This window comes from Vulpes vulpes, chromosome 8, assembly GCF_048418805.1.
Source record: "Vulpes vulpes isolate BD-2025 chromosome 8, VulVul3, whole genome shotgun sequence".
NCBI classification, from domain to species: Eukaryota; Metazoa; Chordata; class Mammalia; order Carnivora; family Canidae; genus Vulpes; species Vulpes vulpes.
Genome location: NC_132787.1, coordinates 3,106,017 through 3,124,456, shown reverse-complemented (window position 1 = coordinate 3,124,456; position 18,440 = coordinate 3,106,017). Strand labels below are relative to the sequence as shown.

Below are 18,440 nucleotides of genomic sequence, written 5' to 3'. Positions count from 1 at the left end.
CTGCCACCTGCTGGCTGAGCGTGGCCTGGCTGAACAGGACCCTTGCTGAGGCTGGGAGTGACCTCCGCCTGGGGGGAAACATCACCCAAAAAGCAAAATGTGAAATTCCCTTTTACCCAGTTAGATGTCCTTGGGGCCTCTCGGCACAGATCAAAGTCTCCCATCCCTCTACAGTCGTTGCTGAGTGGTAGTCGGGGGACTCTTCAGGCCAGAGGAGGGACTGTCAGCGAACTTCCCATTTCCTGAGTGGCCAAGACTGGGCTAGATGCAGAAGGAAAACATGACCAAGGTGAGGGAAACAGCCAAGCACAAGATAAATGATAGATAACTCCTGTGAAGAGCCAAAGTACCTGCCCGACACAAGGCACGTTTCGGTTCATAGTAATTGAACAAATGAATGAGTGAGTGAAGTTCAGGGGTACACTGAGAAGTAATGGACTCTTTAAAAAAAAAAAGATTTTATTTATTATTTGAGAGAGAGAGAGAGAGAGAGAGAACAGGAACAGGGAAAGGGGCACTCCCCGCTGAGCAGGGAGCCGGCCATGGGGCTCTATCTCAGGACCCCGGGATCATGACCTGAGTCTAAGGCAGATGCTTAACTGACTGAGCCACCCCAGCGCCCCGAGAAGTGATGAACTCTGTGTACAATGCAGGTTGGGTAGGGGTGCCTGGCTAGCTCAGGCAGTGGAGCATGACCCATGACTCTTGATCTCAGGGTCATGAGTTGAAGCCCCACGTTGGGTGAGGAGCCTCCTTTAATATATATGTTTAAGATTTTATTTATTTATTTGACAGAGGGGGAGAGGGAGAACAAGCAGGGGGAGTGGCAAACAGGGGGAGAGGGAGAAGCAGGCTCCCCACTGAGCAGGGAGCCCAACGTAGGGCTCTGTCTCAGGGCCCAGGATCATGACCCGATCCAAAGGCCAATGTTTAACCAATGGAGCCACCCAGGTGTCCCTGGCAATGCTTTAATATCAGTCATTCTTTACAAAAGTCCTCAGACTTGGCCACACATTAGAATCACATGGGGGGGATTTTATTTTATTTATTTTATTTATTTTTTAAAGATTTTATTTATTTATTCATGAGAGACAGAGAGAGAGAGAGAGAGAGAGAGAGGCAGAGACACAGGCAGAGGGAGAAGCAGGCTCCATGCAGGGAGCCAGACGTGGCACTTGATTCCAGGTCTCCAGGATCACACCCTGGGTGGAAGGCAGCACTAATCCGCTGAGCCACCTGGGCTTCCCAGATTTTATTTTCTTTATTTCGATTTTTAATTTTTACTTATTTTAAGTAATCTCTACACCCAACGTGGAGCTCAGACTCACAACCTTGAGATCACAAGTCACATGCTCTACCAACTGAGCCAGCCAGACGCCCCTACTATTTTTTTTTGTTTGTTTGCTTGGCTTTGTTTTATTTATTTTTTATTTTTTAAATTTCTTTTTTTTTTTTTAAAGGATTTTATTTATTTATGCATGAGAGATACAGAGAGAGAGGTAGAGACATAGGCAGAGGGAGAAGCAGGCTCCTCGCAGGGAGCCCGATATGGGACTCGATCCTGGACCCTGGGATCACGACCTGAGCCAAAGGCAGACACTCACCCCTGAGCCCCCAGGCGTCCCTAAATTTATTTTTCTAACAAGTTTGAGAGCTCATCTATTTCTCTGTCACCCAGGGCTCTGGCTGTGTTTTTTTTTTTTTTTTTTTTTTTTTTTTTAAGATTTTACTTATTTATTCATGAGAGACAGGGAGGGAGAGAGAGGCAGAGACACAGGCAGAGGGAGAGGGATGTGGGACTCTATCCAGCATTTCGGGATCACGACCTGAGCTGAAGCCAGACGCTCAACTGCTGAGCCACCCAGGCGTCCCTTTTTAAGAAGATTTATTTATTTATTTGAGAGAGAGAGAGAGCGAGCGAGCTGGGCCAGGGGCAGAGGGAGAGGGAGAGAGAATCCACCAGCAGACTCCCCGCTGAGCGCCCCACGAGATCATGACCTGAGCTGACAGGAGGCAGATGCTTAACTGACTGAGCCACCCAGGTGCCCCGCTACTATTTTTTTTTTTAAGTGATTAAGTGATTACACGGTGCGGCCAATGTCAACAACTACTGTTCTAGTCCTTTCTATGCATTTACGTACATGTAAGTTAGCCCATCACACACACACACATCATATATATACAGCTTGTTTCTCTCCAATTAACATGTCTCAGAGATATTTTCCAAGGAGGCCATATGGATCTATCTCATTATTTTTTAATGGAGGCACAATCTTATGTGCATGCTTTTTTCAAGCCCTTCCTCTATTGACGGACATTTAAGTCATTTCTAAATTTCTTTTTTTTTTTAATAATTACAATGCTGCAAAGCATATACAATATATCTTTCTTCACATATGCAAGTACTTTTTGGGGAAAGATTTCTAAAAGCTGAATTTTTGGGTTCTTGTGTATGTACATTTGTTATTTTGATAGATACTGTCAAAATGCTTTCCAAAAATACTTCCCTAATTTACATTTCCCCAACAGTGTAAGCACTTAATATTATTAATGTTTCATTTTAGCTAAGCTGATGGGCCAAAAGCAATGTTTCATTATTGTTTTAATTTGCCTTTTCCTGCTTACTTGTGAGATTAAGCATCTTTTCATATGTTTATTGGCCATTTGTATTTCTTCTATGAATTAATTACCATGTCTTTTCCCCATATTACTATTTGGTTGTTTTTTAATTAATTAGGATTAGAGGAAATTCTATTTCCAATAACATGAGTGGCTGGACTCTGGACTGATATTACCAAGTAAAACAGTAAAAATACTAGTTAAAATAGAAAATTCAAATTATTTGAAAAGCATAGAAGAGTGGCCACATAGCAGGGCGCCTGGGTGGGTGGTTCAGTCAGTTGAGTGTCCGACTCCTGGTTTCCACTCAGGTGGTGATCTTAGGGTCGTGGGAGCGAGCTCTGCATCAGGCTGCATGCTCAGCACGGAGTCTGCTTGAGTTTTTTTCTCCCTCTTCCTCTGTCCTTCCCCTTTTCCTCCACATGCCTGCGCTTTCTCGCTTGCTCTCTCTAAAATGAACAAATAAATCTTATTTTTAAAAGATTTTATTTATTCATGAGACACACACTGATTTTTTTTTTTAAGATTTTTTTTTTTTTTATCTATCCATGAAAGACAGAGAGAGAGGCAGAGACACAAGCAGGCTCCATTCAGGGAGCCCGATGCAGGACTCCATCCCGGGTCTCCAGGGTCACACCCCAGGCTGCAGGTGGCATCAAACGGCTGCACCACTAGGGCTGCCCCCACACACTAATTTTTATTCTTTCATACAAAATTGCAAACAAGGGGATCCCTGGGTGGCGCAGTGGTTTAGCGCCTGCCTTTGGCCCAGGGCACGATCCTGGAGACCGGAGATCGAGTCCCACGTCGGGCTCCCGGTGCATGGAGCCTGCTTCTCCCTCTGCCTGTGTCTCTGCCTCTCTCTCTCTCTCTGTGTGACTATCATAAATAAATAAAAATTTAAAAAAAAGCTTTAAAAACAAAAAAACAAAACCACCAAAATTGCAAACAAGTGTATTTTCCTTTAAAACTTCTCTCTCAAAAAAATAAAAAATAATAAAACTTCTCTCTCTGTGTGTGTCTCTAATGAATAAATAGATAAAATCTTTTTTAAAAAAAGCTTGTCTTTTTTTCTTTTGCTACCTTTAAAATCTACTTGTGGTAATGTAAAGTTTTACTTTTTTTTTTTTTTTGAAGATTTTATTTATTGATTCATGAGAGAAGCAAAGACATAGGCAGAGGGAAAAGCAGGCTCCATGCAGGGAGCCCAATGTGGGACTCGATCCTGGGACTCCAGGATCATGCCCTGGACTGAAGGCAGGCACTAAACCACTGAGCCACCCAGGGATCCCCCCAAGTTTTACTCTTTTTTTTTTTTTAAAGATTTTGTTTATTTATTCATGAGAGACAGAGAGAGAGAGAGAGAGGCAGAGACACAGGCAGAGGGAGAAGCAGGCTCCATGCAGGGAGCCTGATGTGGGACTCGATCCTGGGACTCCAGGATCACGCCCTGGGCCGAAGGCAGACACTAAACCTCTGAGCCACCCAGGGATCCCCCCAAGTTTTACTCTTGAAAAAAAAAAAGAAATAAAAATTAAAAAAATAAAGTTATACTTTTGTGTGTAGGTATGGATTTCTTACTGTTTATCTTTCTTTGGATTTTTTAAAATCTATCCTGCTTTTGGATCTATAAATTTTTGTCTTTCATTGGTGCTGGAAAATTCTGGAAATCTCCTATTAAATTTACTTTGGTTCAAAAATAAATAAATAAATTTACTTTGGTTCTGTCAAAGATGAAGACTATGGATATTGTGGGACACCTGGCTGGCTCAGTCAGAGGAGCATGAAAGCCCTTGATCTCAAGGTCATGAGCTCAAGCCCCAAGTTGAGTGTACAGATTACTTAAATAAAAGTTAAAAAAAAAAAAAAAAAAGACTGGAAATTGAAGCTGAAGTTTGCCTAATTCAACAAATATTTTCAAACGAAAGCAGATTCCTTGATTTGTTTTTTCTTTTTTTTTTTTTTTTTTTTTAAGGATTTTATTTATTTATTCATGAGAGAGAGAGAGAGAGAGAGAGAGGGGCAGAGACACAGGCAGAGGGAGAAGCAGGAGCCCAATGCGGGACTCGATCCTGGGACTCCAGGATCATGCCCTGGGCCAAAGGCAGTGCTAAACTGCTGAGCCACCTAGGCTGCCCCCTTGATTTGTTTTCTTGTCTGAGATCCTGCCCTCCCTTAGATTTTAACCTAATAAATTATTATTTTTTAAAGATCTATTTAGGGACACCTTGGTGGGTCAGTGGTTGAGCGTCTGCCTTTGGCTCAGGTCATGATCCCCCAGGGGGCCAGGTCTTGGGATCAAGTCCCACATGGTGCTCCCTTCAGGAGAGGGTGGAGGGTGGGGGAGAGAAATAGAAAGGGAGAGATAGCAGGAAGGAGCTCTGGTGTCTCTTCCTTTTCTGGAAAGGACAGCAATCCTGTTGGATTTGGGTCCACTCCATGACCTCATTTAATTTTAAGTTTGTCCACAAAGGCTCCAACTCCAAATAAAATTACACTGAGGGTTAGGGTTTCAACGTATGAATTTTAGGGGGACACAATTCAGTCCATAACAGATCCCTTCTTCACGCTATATATGAGTAAATTTCAGATGTTCATACAGAATTATTAAAATTAAAACTGCAAAATTAATAAAAGAAATGAAGATCTTTGTGATCTTGGAGTGAGAAGTGCTTCTCAAACAAGACCCAAAGGCACAAAGCATAAGGAGAAATTTTGATGAGTTTAATCACATCAAACTTCTGGATTTCTTTCAGCGAAGCTCACCACAGTTCAACCTAAAAGAAATGCACATACAACAGTGGCAACATCTAAAACGTACTAGACACTGGGTTTATTATCTAGAATATTAGAAGGAATTCTTGAAAAAGCAATGAGAAAAAGATAGGAAAGCTCAAAAGGACATGGGAGGAAGGCTATGAGCAGGCGATTTGCAGGAGGAGCCGCGAGAATGGCTCTTAGGTGTTCGGAAAGATGCTTACCGTGTTGATAATCAGAAAAATCCAGTGTAAACTAGTGATATTACCTTACAGTTCTGTCCCATCAGATTAGAGAAAAATTAAAAGGCTGAATAATTACCAGATTGGCCAAGGGTGTGGGGAGGCTTACATGCACTGCTGGTGGGCACACTGCCAATTGGAGAGCAGCCTGGTCAGTAAGGGTGCGTGTGCCCTCTGACCCAACAGTCTCAGAACCACCCTGTCGCAGGTCTGGCTGCTAGACACGTACGAGGATGTCCACTGCAGCATTATTTGCAGCGGCAGAGAGTTGGAGGCAAGTTAGTATGCAACACCGGAAGAACAGATTAGAAAAATCTGATAGATGAACAGTACAGAACTTTATGCAGCGGGAGGAAGTTAGGAGAAAGAAAGAGATAAAAAGCTATGCCCCTTATCTTTTATCAAGAGAGCAAAGATTTTTCCAGAAGCCTCACCCATTAGACTACTGCTTGCATTTCATTGGCCACGATTGTGGCCAATGGTCACACTTAACTAAAAAGTGACTAGAGAGAAGGGGGGTGTGGTTTACAGATAGGGATTGTGTCATCTGATTAGTGCTATCTAACACCTAATCGAGTAGATTTCTTCTATTTGCTGCATAGAGCTGCAGAGTGTGCGTTCACCAGACTTGACCGTGATGGCTAGAGGTGCAGTAGCCATCTCGTGACCATGAGGAAAAGTTAACAGACTCCCAGAGAAGGCCCTGCCACCATCAGTTTATATCAACACCAACAGCTTATCCCTGGACTTCTTAATCTTGTGTGAAGAATAAACCCCGATTTGGTTAAGCCACTTGTGGCAGTTGGGTTCGACAGCAGAGAGCAGAAATAGATCTGGCTCGGTTAGACATAAAGGAGTGGAGAAACAGGTTCTAGGCTCAGAAACAGCTCCCGGCTTTGCCAAGCACATGACCTTTGCCTGTGATCGGAAGCATCAGTCACTATACTACAGGAAGCTGATGAATCAGGAAGCTGCTCACCAGAGCCCCACTACATCTGTCCTGATCCGTGACAGCAAAACAGATGTCCCATGGCATTTAGCTCTGTTCCAAATTTATGTCTTGCACAAGAGCAGAACCTAAATCACAGATTTCTAGCCCAGGGGAATTGAGGAAATGTCCTTTTGGTTTTCCAGCTTCTGTAGTTCACAAGAAATACTCAAAGGAGTTTTGGATCGATGTTGGCAGCCACCACACCGCAGAGGCCAGCTTTTGGTTGCTCACCACCAAAGACACTCCTAGCAGATACACTGCACCGAACGCAACGAGGGGAGATCTCCAGAACAGGACGGAGTGGAAAAAACAGAACGAGCTCTGTCACTCAGTCCTACGGTGCTGGTTAAAACATACATAAACCAGGTAGGAGGAGAGGGGAAGATAAGAGGAAATCAGAGACAGAGACAAACCATAAGAGACTTATCTCTAGGGAACAAACTGAGGGCTGCTGGAGGGGAGGTGGGTGGGGATGGGGTAACTGGGTGATGAGCATTAAACAGGGCAATTGAGGTTATGAGCACTGGATGTTATATGGAAGTGATGTCTTGCTAAACCCTGCTTCTGAAATTAATTTAAATTTTTAAAAATATTTTATTTATTTATTCATGAGAGACACAGAGAGAGGCAGAGACACAGGCAGAGGGGGAAGCAAGCCCCATGCAGGGAGCCCAACGTGGGACTCGATCCCGGGTCCCCAGGATCACGCTCTGGGCCGAAAGCAGACGCTCAACCACTGAGCCACCCAGGCGTCCCCTGAAATTAATTTTAAAAACCATAGTAAACCAACACTACCTTTTTTTAATGCAATGTGCATTTTCAAGGATATGTAAGTGCCGATTGGTAAAGGGAGGGAGGAGAAGAATGGGCTTTGGGTATCAGGGATGAAAGAGATCAAGCAAATAAAGTAAAATAAAACCAGATCTCCTACCTGCTGATGGTGGGAATGATATAAACAGAAGAACAAGGTTGACTCCGTTTTCTACACCTGAGGTCCAAAACTGACCCGTTAAATTTAATACTTAGTATTAATTTAATTTAAAGCATGGTTTCATTATCATTCTAAAAATTATAAATAAAAAAATAAAAAGAATTAAAAAAAAATAAAATAAAAATTATAAATAGGGGCAACCCGAGTGGCTCAGCGGTTTGGCGCTGCCTTGGGCCCAGGGCGTGATCCTGGAGACCCCGGGGTCGAGTCCCACGTCCGGCTCCCTGCATGCAGCCTGCCCCTCCCTCTGCCTGTGTCTCTGTGCCTCTCTCTCTCTCTCTGCGTCTCTCATGAATAAATAAATAAAATCTTTAAAAAATAATAATAATAAATAAATAAATAAATAAATAATAAAAATTATAAATAATTTGATTGTTCTAACATCAACGCAATTTAAATATCCCGTACTTAGTTTACCATACCAGAACTAGTCCATGCGGTTTACTAGATCGTAATTTCTGCACCCCTGATTAGGCAATTCTGTATCTTAATTTCCCCAGAATCTCAAAAAAAAATAAAAAAATAAAAAAGATCCAGGTTATCCGTGGAGCCCCACCTCCCCCAGTCCCCCCAGTTCAAAGAGATGTCTGCGCTCGCACCCCCTCCTTCCACCTCCCCCTCCTCCATCCGCAAAGGGAAAGGGGCTGCGGGCTTTCCCGGTGGGGCCGGGACCCCTCACGACCTCCCCCCCTGCAGGGTGTCCCTAGGGGCACGCTTCTGGGGCGGATGGGGGGGCCCAGGTGAGCGGGGGCCGGAGGGGGCGGGGCCTCACCCTAGACACACCCCGTGGGGGAGGAGCCTCCTGGTCTGGCCCCGCCCACTGGGGGCGTGGTCTAGGGAGGGTCAGGTGTCCTCGAGAGGGGAGCCCCCCCTGCACCCGCGGCTCACCCAGCCTGATCCAGCTCAGCCCCGGGTGTTTGCAGCAGCTCCCTCCCTAAGTCCAGCCATCTGTTACCTGCCTCGCTTCCTGGGGAGAGAGAGCACCCTGGGGCCGCCCCGGGGGACCCGCCAGTGTGCCCCAGGAGTGCGGGGGATGCTGGAGCTCCCGGTGACTGCCTCCTAGGGAGCCCCCACTCGCGGGTAAGGCCCCGAGGGAGAGAGGAGACCCCCCCCCCGGCTGCTGGACTCTTACTGGGGTCCCCCCCCACCAACTACTTCTGCCTCTTAGGGTTCCCGCCCACAGCTTGTCCTGCCCTAAGGTGGATGGGGAGCTGGGGCGCTGCCCTGGGGTCCAGGGAGACCCCGTTCCCTTCTATTCTGTGTTGTAGATGCCAGCTGCGTGAGGAGGAGGGACGGGCCTTCTGTCCTCTTGTCTCCCCTCCCCGCCCCCAGCCTCCCACCCCTGCGCTGGAAGCGGAGGAGCAGCCCGTTGCACAGCATCCCCCACCCCATGTCTGAGGCGTCGTCCTGCCCCGACCCGGAGACCCCTGCCTCGGGCTGCAGCCTGGGGGCCTTGTACTGGGCCTGTGTCCGCAATGACCCTGTCCAGCTCCAAGCCGCGTTGGACGGTGGGGTCTCCCCGGAAGAGGCTGCCCAGGTGGATGGCAATGGGAGGGTGAGCGACCCCAGGTGTTTCCCAGGGCAGCTTGGGCATCTCTGTGTCCCCGCCACACGACACTCATCCGGTTCCTGGATCCTTGGGAGGAAAGGAGGCGGTGAGGGTGGGTCTGAACAGAGGCCGGGGCATCTCGGGTGAGGTGTGGGTTGAGAGGGCACAGGCCCCCAAAGGGATCCTGGAGGAGCGCGCTGGGGCTGAGCTGCCCCTCCCCCAGACAGGCCTCATGGTCGCCTGCTACCGCGGCTTCGGCAGTGTGGTGGCCCTGCTCAGCCGCTGCCCCTTCCTCGATGTGAACCAGCAGGATAAAGAAGGGGACACAGCCCTCATGCTGGCTGCCCAAGCAGGTGAGACACGGTTGGCCTTACCTCCCACCACGTCCCCCCCTTCACACAGGGTCACAATCCCCTACTTTTTGTGTAACTCCCTCCCACCCAAAACACTGTTGTGTTTGGTGGACGGGGGTCTGGGGCTTCATCACCCTCTTTTGGGGGAGAGCTAAGCCCCATCCTTGGTGCCCTGCAGGCCATGTGCCTCTGGTGAGTCTCCTGCTCAACTACTACCCGGGCCTGGACCTGGAGCGCCGGGACCAGCGGGGGCTAACAGCGCTGATGAAGGCCGCCATGCGGGACCGTTCGGAATGCGTGGCTGCCCTCCTCATGGCAGGTGCATGGGGCCTGGACCGGGATTTGTGACCTCCAGTCCCTCCGCAAGCCTTCCAGCCTGATGCTAAGTCAGCTGGATAGTTGTCAGGTGGAGATGGAGGATCAACCTAGGCTGACTTCCTGGAGGAGGGGAGTGTGCATGAGCCTCTCACAACCAGCAAAACCCAGCTACTGACAGCTCTATTTACACTGTGAATCTTGGTCTCAGAAAAGAAAGCTTGGGAGGATAATCTAGACCCGCTGGAAAAAAACAAAAAACCCTGATATCCGGAACCAGACCCTTGGGTTCTACTCCTGGCTCTGCCGCCAGCTGAGTGACCCTGGGCAGATGGCTTCCCTCTCTGGGCCTTACCAGTATAATGAGGGTGTTGGCTTTCTCTGGGATGACTTCCATCTCTGACAAGCCAGGGTCCAAGGGACACGATGATATGTCGTCGAGGCATGTGGCCGTGTGGAGTCTTTCTGGGGTGAAGTCCACACTGCTCATGCAGCCTTGGGCCTGCACCATTCCCTGAGGTGGGCTTGCCGTCTGTTGGTCACCCCGGGGAACCCCAGCCTCCAACTCTTCCTTTCCCTATCCCATCTGACTGTGTTGGGGTGAGGAGGGAGGAAACTTTCACCTCTCCTTTATCCCAAAGTGGCTGCTATTTCCCCACGCCAGATTAAAGGGGTGTGGTGATGAAGAGAAGGGGGTGGGGCCAGCAGGACCCCCCTCTACCTGTCCAGCAGGTACAGCTCAGGCCTCCGCCAACCTGCCCACCATCCCTTCCTTGCCTCAGGAGGTCCCTATTCTGCTCCAGGTTTGGAGACCGCCCCCTCCAACCAGGTCTCTCTGACGCCTTTTCTACTCTCTGGACTTTAATTTTATTGTATATTAATAAAGTGGCCCCAGGCTGTGGCCACTGACGGCTCCCAGATTCCAGCTGCAACAGGATGGGACTCTGTGGTCCTTAATCTAACCCAAATCAGTCCCGCTGCTAAAGAATCTGCCCTTCTGCAAGCCACCGATCCCTGTCCCCACCCCATGTCACTCCCGTGCCCCCTCCCAGGCGCTGACCTGACCGCGGTGGACCCTGTTCGGGGCAAGACGGCCCTGGAGTGGGCAGTGCTGACGGACAGCTTCGACACCGTGCAGAGGATCCGGAAGCTGCTGCGGCGCCCGCGCATAGAGCAGCTCAGCCAGCAGTACCAGCCCGAGTGGCCAGCCTTGCCCGGGCTTGTGGCCCAGGCCCAGGCCCAGGCTGCCCCATCTCTCCTAGAGCGACTGCAGGCCACCCTGAGCCTCCCCTTTGCCCAACCTCCGCAGGAGGGGGGGGTCCTAGACCATCTTGTGACCATCACGACCAGCCTGGCCAGTCCCTTCCTCACCACAGCCTGCCACACTCTGTGCCCGGACTGCCCACCTACGCTGGGCACCCGGAGCAAGTCTGTGCCAGAGCTGCTGGGCACTGCCCCACCCCCGCCCCCAGCCCCGCAGCCCCCCCAGGTAGTCCCTGGCTCCCGGGTCCTCATCCCCTACCAGAGCCGTCAGGGCATGTTGAGTGTGTGCCCTCAGTGGCTACAGCCCAGAGACAGTAGCACCCCGAGGCCCCAGGCCCCCAAGATCCACCTGTCCAAGGCATCCTCACCTCCCAGACAGTTCAAGCTAGAGTTTAGGCCTCGAGAGACTCAGAAGCTAGCCCTTCCTGTGTGGAGATACCAGGAGCTCAGGCTGGAGAGGAGGAGGCAGGAGGAGGAGGCTAGGTGGGCACAGAATCAGGGGAAGATGGGCTAGGCCAGGCTGGGAGCAGGGGATTGGGCCCTCCCTAAGGCTCCTCGGCCCTCTAGAGCCCCTTCTGCTTACCCACCCACCTCCGTGCAAATGATTCTACTCTAACCTACCTAGGACGTTATTTATACAGCGTTGTTTGCGATCATAAGAGTGGAAACAACCTAAGTGTCCATCACCTGAGCTAGAGGACTAGCTACATTGATCCTGGGCTTAATTACCACACATCCCTGTGCGGTCTTCCACACAGCGGTAAAACAGGATAGGGAAGCTCTTTTTTTTTTTTTTTTTTTTTAAAGATTTTATTTATTTATTCATGAGACACAGAGGTGGGGGCGCAGAGACACAGGCAGAGGGAGAAGCAGGCTCCATGCAGGGAGCCCAACGCGGGACTTGATCCTGGGACTCCAGGATCATGCCCTGGGCTGGAGGCAGGCGCTAAACCGCTGAGCCACCCGGGGATCCCAGGGAAGCTTTTTATGTTCTGATGGAAAACTACCTTCAGGATGCATTAAGTGCAAATAGTCGGGGGGTGGAGCAGCGGGTACGGCATGCGACTTTTAATTTGTCAAAGTAAAATTTGCACCAAGATAAACTTGACTAATACAAGCATATAGTGAGTGCCAGGATGTGTTGAACTATTAGTGAATGAGGGATCGAAGGAGGGAAAGAAAGAACCACTACCGACAGTGGAGGGGAGAATGCTTGAATAAGATTGGAAAGGTATGTAAAAGAATTTTTCAAAAAAAAAAAAAATTGGAAAGGCAGGTACAAAAAAAGTTAACTCCTACATGGCAAAACCATCACTTTTTGGTTTTGCCAGACAAAAATAATTTGCTATTTATCAATCTTCTACAGCTTAACCGCTTAACTTTATATATAATCGAGTCTGGGCCCCAATCAAGAGTAAATAGTAAGTCAAACAAAATTACTTCCCCTAGATGACCCATAGGTGGGGTTATTAGCCAATGATCTAAAATTTCTTGAAAAGGCACTTAGTAATTTTGTGTGTGTGCCTTATTTACAATTTTTTTTGACTCAGGGTTTTTTTTTTTTTTTTTTTTTTTTTTTTTTTTTTAAGATTCTATTTTTAAGTAATGGCCACACCCAACCCGGGGCTCAGACTCACAACCCTGGGATTAAGAGTTGCGTGCTCCACTGACTGAGCCAGCCAGGCGCCCCTGGGTATTTGTTTTTCTTTTTTCCTTTTTTTTTTTTTTAAGATTTTATTTTTATTTATGAGAGAGACAGAGAAAGAGAGTGGGGGAAGGAGCAGGACAAGCAGACTCCGAGCTGAGCTGAGAGCTCGACACAGGGCTCAACTCCATGATCTTGGGACCATGATCCCTCAGACTGTCAACCCCCAGTCACCCAGGCACCCCCACCCCCACCCTGGGTATTTTTTTTTAACACATTTGCTCCATAAATACATTTGTTTGCTTATTTGTAATAATAAAAGCAACCGTTTATAAGGTGCTTACTATATATATTAGTGCATTTAACACTCCCAATAATCCTAGGAGGATTTTATCCTCGAGGACACGGGACACAGAAGAGGTAAGGAATTGCTGGGGTCACACACTAGAAACTGACAGAGACCACGGCTGAGAGGCAGCCAGCGAGGGGTGGAGGCCAGGCCCTGCCTCGCGGAACCTCCCCGGGAAGAAACACGGCCCTTTGCTCAGGAAGATGACTGAGCAACTGACCTCTAAGAGCAGAAGGGAAACTTTTCACCGAGTATTTTTTTGAGACTTTTGACTTTTCAAAAAATCAGCTCTATTTTTTAGAACAGTTTTAGATTTACAGAAGAGTTGTGGAGATGGTGCAGAGTTCCCATATGCCCTCCACTAGTGACGTCTATTGTTGACCCGAGTATAGTATATTTGTTACAGTTGATGAACCAGGGGACGCCTGGGTGGCTCAGCTTGTGACCCTGGGATCTGGGATCGAGTCCCACATCGGGCTCCTGCAAAGAGCCTGCTTTTCCCTCTGCCTGTGTCTCTGCCTCTCTCTCTCTCTCTCTCTCTCTCTCTGTCTCTCATGGATAAATAAATGAATCTTAAGAAAAAAACAGCCGATGAACCAACATTAATACATCATTGTTACTGAAGTCTAACCTTTATTCAGATTTCCTTAGATTTTCCCTAATGTCCCTTTTCTGTCCGGAATTCCAACCACGATACATTACATTTAGTTGTCATGTTGCTGTAGATTCCTCTTGATGGTGACGGATTCTCAGATATTCCTTGTTTCGGATGACCTTGACAATTTTGAGGCATACTTATCAGGTATTTAGCAGAAAAATCCCTCAGTTGGGATTTGTCTGATGTTTTTCTCATGATGAGACTGGGGTTATGAGCTTTCAGGAGGAAGACCACAGGGGTGACGTGCCATTCTCATCACATCACAGGAAGGGCACGTGCTATGAACGTCACGGTGAGGGAGCCTTGGTCACCTGCCTGAAGCCGTGTTTGTCAGGTTTCTCCCCGTGATGTCACTCTTCCTTCCCCCTTTGTACAGCGTGCCTCTTGGAAGGAAGTCATTACGTGAAGCCCACACTGAAGGAGTGGGGAGTTATGTCCCATCTTCCTGGAGGTGGAGCATCTACATAAATTACTTGGGGATTATTCTGCACAGAACGTTTTGACTTTTTAGTCATGTGTTACTAAATTTTGAAAAATTAAAAAATGAAAAATAAACCTGTTCTTTGAATAGGGGAAAGCACGCAGACACATTGAAGTGACAACGACTTGTTTGGGTTAGATAGTGCGTGATTTCTCCCAGAGGGTTCTTTTTTTTTTTTTTTTAAGATTGATTTATTTGAGAGAGAAAGCCCAAGTGGGGAGGAGGGAGAGAAAGGAGCAGACTCCTGCTAAGCATGGAGCCCGACATTGTACTTGATCTCATGACCTTGAAATCATGATCTGAGCTGAAACCAAGAGTCAGCCGCTCAGTCTACTGAGCCACCCAGGTGCCCCTTTGCTGGAGGCTTCTGAAGGCAAGTATGGTGGACTGGGCCACTCCAGTCCATTAGTCTAGTTCAAGGCTAATTGATCATTTCCTCCCTGTGTGAATACGGCACTTAAGTTCCCTTCGCCCCTGTTTTCTCGTCTGTTAATGGGAGGAGACAGGGTTTGGGGAGAGATCCGTTGGATAACATGGTGAAGACATACTGTAAACTGTAAAATGCTTCCAAGATTTGAGGTGCCGTGGAAGGGCCGTGGGGAACTAAGTTGGATCGAGCTGATTCCAGGCCTCTGGGATGGAGTTCGAGTCCCTTCCTCCCATGGAAGCCAGGGAAAGAAGCTACATCTGCGGGCTTGGAACAGCACGGTGGTTGCACGCTCAGCCTAGGAGCTGGCCGGCGACCTTGGGCAAGTCACTGAGCCTCTCTGAGCCTCCGCCTCTCCCACCTCGAGCGGAGGTAACGAAAGCACGTTCCACGGGGCCGCTGGGAGTGTTCAGTGAGCGTGGAGCACTTTGCATTGTCCCCCACTTAGCATCACCACTGTCCTCTCTCAGCCTCTCCCTGCCATGTCCCACAGGCCTGAGTTGTCCTAGGGCGCAGGGGCAGCCTGGGCATCTTCAGGACCGGAGAAGTAGTCCCCCGTGGCTCTCTCCCTCCCTCCCGCTAGTGTGGGCTGCATCTGGGCTGGATCTGGGCTCGGGGCGGGGGTGGGGGTCAATTTTCCAGCAGAGGCAAGCCTCTCCACCTTGGAGACCACCGTCTGGCCCTGGCCAGCCTGGGCCGCTCCAGTTACAGGCCTGCAGTCCCGCAAGCGCTCCTCCCAGGCCAAGCCATTTACCTCTAATCCTCTCACAGCTGCCAGCCTTTCAGGCCCCAGGGAGGAAAGAAGCCGACGTCAGCCTCTCCACCAGCATCCCCGCTGCTCCCCGCCAGCCCGGCTCCTGCAGCTTTCACATGTCAGCAGAGGCCGAGGGCCTCAGGCCCAGGCCCCTGGCTGGGCTTGGCCAAGGGCAGCTCCCGGGCTTGGATCCTGGCCCCACCTCTGACTGTCTCTGTGACCAGGGACTGCTCCCAGCCTCGGTCTCTTTGTTTGTTTTTTTGTTTTGTTTAAAGGTTTTATTTATTTATTCATGAGAGACACACAGAGAGAGGCAGAGACACAGGCAGAGGAGAAGGAAAAGCAGGCTCCACGCAGGGAGCCCGATGCAGGACTCGATCCCAGGACCCCGGGATCACGCCCTGAGCCGAAGGCAGATGCTCAACCACTGAGCCACCCAGGCGATCCTCAGTCTCCTCATCTGTAACCTCAAGTGGTGATAATATGGAATCCCTGCTTCCCCGGGTCCTCCTGCAGCCCAAACAGGAGAGGTGTGCTGGGCACTGTGCGTGGCCCGGGCCAGCAGTCAGTGCCCAGCAGATGATAGGTTCTGTGTCTGTGCTGATGGGCCAGGGTGTGGCCAAGGGGGCAGCTCCATGGGGGAGGCCAGTGGACCCATCCTTGGAACCCTGTGGCCTTCCTGGTGGTTCCAGGATGCTGATCTGGTGGGCCCTGAAGGGGAAACGCATGCTTTTTCCAGACAGCCTTCCCAGACCAGCTCCTGTGAGCTCTGCGCCCCGCTGCACTGATGGCTGCCCAGCCTGCCCCCTGAATGCCCCTGGCCACCCTCACTCTGCCCCATGGGGGGGATCCTACAGAAGGGACTGAGAAGTTGGCCTTCTGGACACCCTGGGATGTCAGCCGGGCCTGTGAGGACTCCTGGGACACCCTCCCCTACTCCTGCATGGGCAGAAGCTGAGTTTGTCTCCCTAGTCCCTGGCTTTGAGCCCAGCCTGTCCAGGTTTAATAAACGTGTATAGAGGAGAGTGGAGTTCAGGTTCCACCAAGGTCTGGTAGGCTCAGAGGGCCCTTTATCATCTCCTTCCTCTTCGTAGGGCCTGTCCTGGTCCAGGAGCCACGGTGTCCCTGCTCATCCCAGGGCATGCCCCAAAAAAGTGCGCTGGGCCCAGAAAGGGCGGGGGAGTGCACGTATGTAGGGAGGACAGAGGGGCAGGTGGGGATCACTGGTTTATGCCCCTTTTTTTTTCCAAACTGCGGCACCCGAACAGGATTCCCTCCCCTCCAGCAGTCGTACTTTCTAAATGGTTGGAAACACCCATGCGTCTTACCACACCAACCACGAGGCCCCGCTTCCCTCCTCACCCCCCCATCCCTCTCCCTGACCTCTGAGGACATTTCCCCCGTCAGATTTCAGCTGGCCTCGCTGACAAACCCCCTGGCCGGGGTTCCTGTAGAGAATCAGAGCTGCACACTTTGCTCCCTTTCCTCAGGGGGACCCTGGGTGAGGAAGGTGCCATGTCTGGAGGGAGGACTTGATGGCAGGGCTTGGCGTGGGAGGGGCCCTGCCACTTGCATCAGTCACATGGGCAACAGCATGGCCAATGCCCCGCCAGCCAGGGTCCCACAGGGGCCTGCAGGTTCCCAGGCACAGAAGTACACACAGGCCGGCTGCCCACCCGGCCCCGGCAAAGCACACACGAACCCACCCCATCACACAGGTACACAAGCACACAGACCCACTGACAGAGGGGGAAATAAAGGCAGGTTCTCCCTCCCTGGGGTCCCGTCTGCACCACGCACTGCCCAGGTGACCGTGCTCCGAGTTGTGGTCTGTTCAGCGACTTGCAGTGGGCCTTGGTGGGGGCAGGGGGGCCTCGTTCACCCTTGGACCTCGCTGAAAAGCCATGCTCCTCGGAGGGAAAGGAGAGAGTAGAGCAAGTCAAAACCTAAATCCTGCTTTGTGGCTATTTACTCCAGACCAGCCTTGGATACCTCCCAACCACTATTTCCTACATCCGTGCCCATGATCTGCTTTCGGGGAATTTGGGGCAGAGGACTTCAGATGAGGGGGCCCTAGAATCAAGAACTTGCTGACGGCCCTCCGTACCAGGCTGTCTGGTCCTGCAAGGACAGAGCCTGGGCACGGATGCCGGAGGGGTGGGAAAGGGGCAGGATTTATGGCATTTCCCCTCCAGCTGGAAACAAAGGCAGATTCCTGTGTCCAGTTCCAGCAATCCGGTCCCACCCACCCGAGTGGCTGGAGCCGAAGGAAATCCCGCTGGCCTGTGGCCTCACCCAGCCGCTCAGACCCTCTTTCAAACAATCTCTCCCCGCTGGGGCCATTACCAGCTCTCAAATCCTGGGGAGCCGCTCCTTGTCCAAATACCAATCCCTCCCCATTGGGGATAGTCCCCTGAACCCCACAGACTCTCTCCTTAGGCAGTAAGGGTCCCCTTGGCACCATCCAAGAGTCTACCAGGCCTCCACCCCCTTGCTGGGCAATTCTACCTACCCTCACCCCACAAATTTGGGATCTACTTTTTAGAGTGGGCCAAAGTCTTGATGAACTCTGGTGTCATCCTAAACACTCAGCCAGACCTTCAAGGCACCTCCAAAGATCTTTCAACCAAACATCCCCCAGTAACAAGATGTTCACCTCAACTTAACACGTCTTCCTTCACGGTAGCACAACTGCAGCTCTGGGGAAGGGTGCGGAGTCTTAATTAGCGAAGAGTCACGAGATACTGTGGGACGCCAATAGAATAAGAACTAAAGATGCATTACTTAAACTTATAAAATAATAATATAATGATCAATAATTACAAGGGAAAGGGATCCCTGGGTGGTGCAGCGGTTTGGCGCCTGCCTTTGGCCCAGGGCGCGATCCTGGAGACCCGGGATCGAATCCCACGTCGGGCTCCCGGTGCATGGAGCCTGCTTCTCCCTCTGCTTCTCCCTCTGCCTGTGTCTCTGCCTCTCTCTATCTCTCTGTGACTATCATAAATAAATAAAAATTAAAAAAAAAATTTAAAAAAAAAATAATTAC

The 18,440-nt window shown here is 50.0% G+C and overlaps 1 protein-coding gene across 2 annotated transcripts; it reads left to right on the top strand.

Annotated features, from left to right (window-relative positions):
• Positions 1-8,874: 8,874 nt before the first annotated feature.
• ANKRD33 (ankyrin repeat domain 33) lies at positions 8,875-12,996 on the top strand. 2 transcript variants are annotated; one of them, XM_026000024.2, is made up of 5 exons: positions 8,875-9,155; positions 9,373-9,502; positions 9,681-9,788; positions 10,185-10,187; positions 10,870-12,996. In XM_026000024.2, the coding sequence occupies exons 1-5, from the start codon at positions 8,991-8,993 to the stop codon at positions 11,592-11,594; spliced, it is 1,131 nt and encodes a 376-aa protein (XP_025855809.1). In that variant the 5' UTR covers positions 8,875-8,990; the 3' UTR covers positions 11,595-12,996. The 2 variants fall into 2 exon arrangements, with proteins under 2 accessions (XP_025855809.1, XP_025855810.1); XM_026000025.2 differs by lacking the exon at positions 10,185-10,187 and adding an exon at positions 10,728-10,763 and having other exon boundaries at positions 9,681-9,842.
• Positions 12,997-18,440: the final 5,444 nt, after the last annotated feature.

What these genes read in the sequence shown, in the direction of transcription:
- ANKRD33 (XM_026000025.2), top strand. Translation starts at nt 8,991, where the DNA reads ATGTCTGAGGCGTCGTCCTGCCCCGACCCGGAGACCCCTGCCTCGGGC. An exon ending in AGGTGGATGGCAATGGGAGG is followed by an intron (nt 9,156 to 9,372) that starts GTGAGCGACCCC and finishes CCCCTCCCCCAG; the next exon opens with ACAGGCCTCATGGTCGCCTG. An exon ending in TGCATGGGGCCTGGACCGGG is followed by an intron (nt 9,843 to 10,727) that starts ATTTGTGACCTC and finishes GTGGCCACTGAC; the next exon opens with GGCTCCCAGATTCCAGCTGC.